This window comes from Merops nubicus, unplaced genomic scaffold, assembly GCF_000691845.1.
Source record: "Merops nubicus isolate BGI_N331 unplaced genomic scaffold, ASM69184v1 scaffold16753, whole genome shotgun sequence".
In the NCBI taxonomy this organism is placed as follows: Eukaryota; Metazoa; Chordata; class Aves; order Coraciiformes; family Meropidae; genus Merops; species Merops nubicus.
In genome coordinates this window covers 1-6021 of record NW_008601099.1, presented here as the reverse complement: position 1 = coordinate 6021, position 6021 = coordinate 1, and the positions used below count along the sequence as shown (strand labels likewise).

The 6021-nt window shown below is 46.7% G+C and overlaps 1 protein-coding gene across 1 annotated transcript; it reads right to left on the bottom strand.

The window, feature by feature from the left end:
• Positions 1–1511: 1511 nt before the first annotated feature.
• PTGES2 (prostaglandin E synthase 2) lies at positions 1512–5312 on the bottom strand (the record flags this gene model as incomplete). The annotated part of the gene is made up of 6 exons (XM_008937901.1): positions 1512–1717; positions 2445–2562; positions 2871–3071; positions 3635–3787; positions 4417–4472; positions 5118–5312. Coding segments are annotated over 6 exons (846 nt in total), but the record flags the coding sequence as incomplete, so codon positions are not given.
• Positions 5313–6021: the final 709 nt, after the last annotated feature.

Below are 6021 nucleotides of genomic sequence, written 5' to 3'. Positions count from 1 at the left end.
CGGCCCGGGCGGTACCGGGCTCCCGGCAGAGCACGACCCGTGAGCCGCCGCGTCACCGAGCTGCGTGTCCGGGGTCCTCCTGTCCGTGGAACGCTTCTGCTCTGTCTAGGGCTTACAGAGACGGGCATTTCCCATGATCAAAGGGGCTCTTCAGGCTCCTCTCTATGCGTGTTCAATATTTAAACAAAAACAAACACCCAACATTACCTGTGTGGATTTTGTTCATTTGATACCGTGGAACACTAGTTCCAGTACAGAACAGCTTTAACAATTACAGCGAGTCACAGCCCAGCAACCCAGCTGGTTTTACCGTAAACATTTTCTTCCTCCACTCTGTCAGCCCGAAACTAATCTGTAACTACTCTTGCCTTTGGGGGGGAAAAAAAGAATAACCACAACGGACCAAAACCTCTATTGCAACCTTTGTTGCTGTACCTAGTAAAGGTGCCCACCCATCCACCTTGTTCCAAACAGGACCCACACCCTGCAAGCAGCTGCACCAGCAGCATCTCAACAAACCATCTTCCCCAAAACTGGTCCTTTCTTCTGAGGAAGCAGAACGTTATCCAAGTGACAACCTGTGGGGTGCACAGAGGATCGCTGACATTCAAACCTCCAGTCATCTCTCCCAGTCACAAACACTGGGCACTTGTACCCAGCACAGCTCGGGAGAGTTTGTCCCACACGTTACCTGCAGAGATGACTCCTAACCCAGCTGCTGCAACAGCAAATCCTCCGTTACCCTTGCACAGCAGAAACATCTACATTTTGCCCTGGCATGCAGAATTCCTCTTAATCCTCCTTTTTCCAAAACAAAAGACCCTAACTGCAGAGAGATTTCATGCAAGTGAAATCTTTCCAAAATGCTCCAAAGGAGTGATTTCCTTGTGGTGTGAGCCATCAGGGCACAAGGGGTGAAGGAAGCACTCGGGGCTCTGAGGGCACAGAAAGAAGTGAGCCTTTATCCTTGTGCACCGCACGGAATCGCGCACGGGAAGAACCGTTTACATGGGAGAGTAAAAGCACACGACCTGCCGAGTGCAGCACTGCTTCTGTCATAGGAAGGGTGCCCCTCCCTGACCCCTGGATTCCTCCCTCAGTACTGGGCTTACAGGGTTCTATTGCAGGAAATATTGTCCATTAAAAGCTAGCATCCAGTGTCGGGAGAACACTCCGGGGGACACGGATGAGTGGCGGAAGACAGCCTGAAGCAATCGCTGCTCAGTCCACTGCAGGATGTGGCTGTAACACTGACTAGCCAAGAGCATCTTGCTTTTACAGTAACCTGCTCTGAGAATGGCTCTCACCTAAAAGAAGCCTATTTGCCGCGTTCTTCAGTTCAGAGTTTCTCCTTTCCAGCAGCGTCCAAGATCCCTTCATTTACCTGTCCCCATCCTTCTAAACACTATGTTCAAGCACACACCCAGCTGGATCTCTTCTGCTCACTGCGACTGGACATTCTGAACAGGACAGTCTCTGCCTGCACGTCAGTCCATGAGGTGTGACCCATCCATTTGACTCTTAAAAAATAAATGCCATTCCTTCTGAAGTTTTTTACCATGCAAGTACTTCAGGAAGGCAGCTGCAGCTGGCATCAGACTGCAGCTTTTTGAATTACTTCCTCCATGCGCTGGTACCAAGGCTGAATCTTGGTGTGAACCATCATGTCATCAAATGCTTCCAGCCCTTCCATGACCCGGAGGACCCCATACACCGCCTGTGCCAGAGGACAAAGATCAGAACAACACCCAAGTCAGTGGTGGAGAATGGCTTAGGGTACTACTAATAAGTGTCTAAATGGCCTAGCCAGTAAGACTCCTTCCTGTCCTGCCGTTTACTCCATCACTCTGATCAGCAAGGAAAACTGAATGGCAGAAAGGTTGGTAAGAACATGCATGGTCTTCCATAAGGGAACAGTAAGGAAAGATCAGAATCTATGTGCAGTTGTGTGGCCAAAGTTAATCCCATCTCTGCATTGAGCCCTGATGCGAAATGTTTCACAGGCATCCTAACAACTGCTGCTGCAGGGGCTGAATCCTGCTCCACTCTGCACTGCTGCTGGCAAAAGGACACCCCAGCAGCATAGAATGGGATAAAACCTGTACAGGTGTGAGGCTTTATTCACCAGCATTCACAAGTCACTGCTGTGTCCTGGCTTGGAATCTGCTTTTATGGTGCTTCCACATGATCAGTAACAACCATCTGTAGATGGGAACTGTAGCTTCCATATTAAGAAAAATGTATCTGGAGGAAAACAATTAAAACTGCCCTATGTAACACAAGTTTCTAAGTCCTCTTCATGCAGGAATTGTACAGAGGACCTGGACAATGTATCTCATGTAATTCACCCCCTCTGCCTACATTTGTATTAACTATTTCACACAGGTGAGCAAGGGGATGACTTGTAACACCCCTGACAATAAAAGCAGGAACTGGCCCCTTACCAAGTCAGCGAGGTTTGGCTGGTTTCCACCCATGAACAGTCGATGCTTGCCAACAGCTTTCACCCACTCATTAACTGCTTCATACAGGTCTTGTCGGACATCATCTCGAAGGTGATGTCTGGACAAAGAGAAGAACTAGTTTGAAGATACTGGTTTGTTTCTTTCTTTAACCTTTTATCATGTCTCATCTTATGGGCTGATCTTTGCTTGGGAATTAGGAAGGAATCTGTGAATGAAGGGGGCAGTTATTCATTAAATTATAGCATAGCAGAGGGGTTCAGCACCTCCAGTTACAGTACAGTTGTTACACTGGATTAAATGGTTTGGTTTAAAACACTGAGGTTCTGCCCTTTGACACCTGGGGTTCACAGCTAAGGAGGTTAAGGAGCTCTTCCTCTTCTGCACCTGGTGCTCAGTGGTACCAACCTTTTCTTCAGCCTCTTGCTAACGAAGAACATGGCAACAGCCCCCAAATACTTGGCAAATAAGCCTTCCACAGTGCCAAACTTCCCCTCACGGACAATGTAATCAAAAGATGCCAAGGCTTCTCTGGGGGTGCGGTAAACGTTGGGGGAGATGAGGTGAACAAGCCAATCATCTGCCCATTTTCTCCACTTCATCTCTTCCCTGCAAGAATTCAGAAGAAACTTTTCAGCAAACGTGGTACAGATTACAGGGCTAAAGGAGGGAGGCAGAACCACAGCAGAATTAGCCAGATCTTCTGACAAGGGTGAATGTGTCAAAAACTCCTGCCCAGCCTTGTACTCCAGGGGCTGCTCTGAAATGCACTCAGGATCATTACCTTTGGCAAAGCTCCTCCAACCCCAAACTAAAATTAAGATTAAGATAGAGCGCTAGCTTCTCCTCCCCCCAGTACAAGAGCTAAAGTACAAAGGGAAACTAGCACTCCATGGCATTCCTCTGCAACACAGAGGAAAGGGCAAGAAGGAATGGAGGCAACTGAAGGGTAGCGTGGCCACCAGGGTGGTAACTAGGCCATCTAACAGCATGGTTTCAGATTACCTGAGAAACACAGCTAAACCATTCTTAACTACTGAGGTTTTAAACACTAATGGGGGTGTGCCAGGATTTGTCAGCACCAGTGGGATTTTGTATCTGCACCATCCCTCAGTACATGTGGAGGAGGCTGTGACCCTACTTGGAGAGCCCAGAAACTTAAGAGCACTTACACTCTCACTTCTTTGACAGGGTAGACTCGCTTCGTCTCCTTCTCATCCAGCATGAGCCAGTATTTATTCCCATACTCAAACACCTCCTTGCCCTGCTCAGTCACAGTTTTCATAGGAGGATAAAAGGACACGATCTCTTCTAAGCTATTCTTCCTGTGGATAGGAACACAGTTAGCACCTGATCTGCCTGCTACAAAAAATTATCAAGAGCAAAGGACAGGCTGAAAGATAAACAGTTCAAAATGTATTGTTCTAAAAATAAGTGCAAAAGGTTCTAAACTTTCTTTGAAATCAGTTTTCAAAAGAGACTAGAACAGTTACTTGCAAGTAACTATTATTAGTGTCCATACCTTTGTCAGTGTCACAACAAATCTTTTTAGGCATAAAACTTCCTACCACACTTAAGTGGACCTGAGGGACAGGCCACAGGCACAGCAATTTCACCACATTCTAGATGTTATAACTGGCTAAATGCAAGCTTAGTTCCAGGACTAACATTAGTCCACATTTAAGTAGTTTTTGTGCAAAAAGAGTCTCATACATGGAAAAAAGAAAAAAATAGTAGTTCAAAAAGATAAAAGCTTTGCTTTACTGCACATACATCACAACATATACAGGCACCATCCAAACCATCACAGCCAGGGTCAGGTCTGCCAGGCCAAATGCCAAGAGTTTCAGAGACCAAGGTCAGCAAGACACATGGCTGCCATGGAGTCTCCCCAGCCTCTAGATCACCAGGGCCATCCACATTCAACTCTCCTCCTATCACCCCATTTTCTTACTTGGAAATGAGATAGGTCTTTATTGCACTGATGATCACTGAAGAGTCATTCAATTGCTGAAAAACAGATTTAAAACAAACTTTTAAAAGAAGCTGGTGAAATTGAAAAGGAAATTCTTCAAAACCTTCTCTGCCTGCATGCTGAGGCAGCAGGTCAGTGCTGCAGCCCCTTTCCCCCATGCATTTCCACAGGAGCCCCTGCACAGCTCAGGGCAGCCCTCCATCCAGGTCTCATCTGCAAATTTGTCTTCCATTCTGACAGGATCTGATGGTCAGGTACACATGCAGTACCAGTGGGGTTTGGATTTAGGCTCTTGGCAGCAAGAGATAAAAGCAACACTAACATAAAAGAAAAAAAATATTGACTTGTCAGTATTCTTGAGATCTCATTCTTTTCCCACAAGATGTAAGAAGCAGTTCCTGTTGCTGCTGGTACAAATGTGTCCAGTATAAAGGCTGAGAAAAGCTAGATCATCACTGCATTAGAGCTGCTGCACAAACCACAGACCTTGCAAGGGAAAACTACTAATAAAGACAAAGTGCAAGCACAAGAAACCATGAAGCAAGCAAGAAATCTTAGGCTAATGAAAGAATAAAAGATGATCTAAAGATTACACTGCACATGATAAATCACAGACACGTGACAAAGCCTCCAAACCACTGCTTGTGGGGCAATCAAGCTTCCAACACAGAAAGACTTACCAGAGGGCTCCCAGCATTGGCCAGCAGGATAGGCACCTTTCTGTAGGATGAGAATTTGATCTCCTTCCTCATTATCGGGTTCACTTCCACAATTTCATAGGGCAGTCCATGATAATCAAGAAAAGCTCTGACTTTGCTGCAGAAGGGACAGGTTTTATACTGGTAGAGAGTGAGCTGCAAGTTCCCTGCAGGTAGCTGGGGGAAGAAAGAGACCAGAAGCTTCCATTTTCTACTAAAAACATAAACACCTTCCTTCCACCCTTGTTTTTGCCAGGAAGTCACAGTCATTGATATTGAGTTTCAACATCTGACCACCAGAACACCTTGGCTAACAGATGCTTTCTTCAAGTAGCATCACAAATATTCACATTTCACTACCCATTTTCTAAACACGTATTTAATCCGCTGGAAATTCCTACTCAAGGCCAAAAAAAGAAATTAAATCCACACAACTTACCCCTCTAGGTTTAATTTTGAAAACAGAAAAAGAAACAACCATATCACAATCATCTTTAAATCAAAAAAGCCTTTAAAATCCAATCCCACCCCCAAAATAAGCTTTGTTGAGGCAACACGGTTGGAAGACCAGAGTTTGTTGTTGAGTTTAGGCCGCCCAAACTCAAATTCCTGGGATTAACCAACTCGTGCTCAAGAGGGACAGAGGTAAGCCAGGCATGGGATGAGGGATGCTGCCCGGCAGGGCCCGAGCGGCCTCATACGTCCCAGGACAAATCACATCTCGCTTCGCTTCTCCTCCGCAGTTCAGCGGGTTACACAACCCCCCGCGGGCGCTGGGAAACAGCAACAAGCGGCAGCGCTGCCCCGCAGCCCCTACGGCTGCCCCCGCAGAGCGCCGCCCGGCCCTCGGGACGCGGTTTAAGCGGCGCTGAGACCGGAGCAAAAG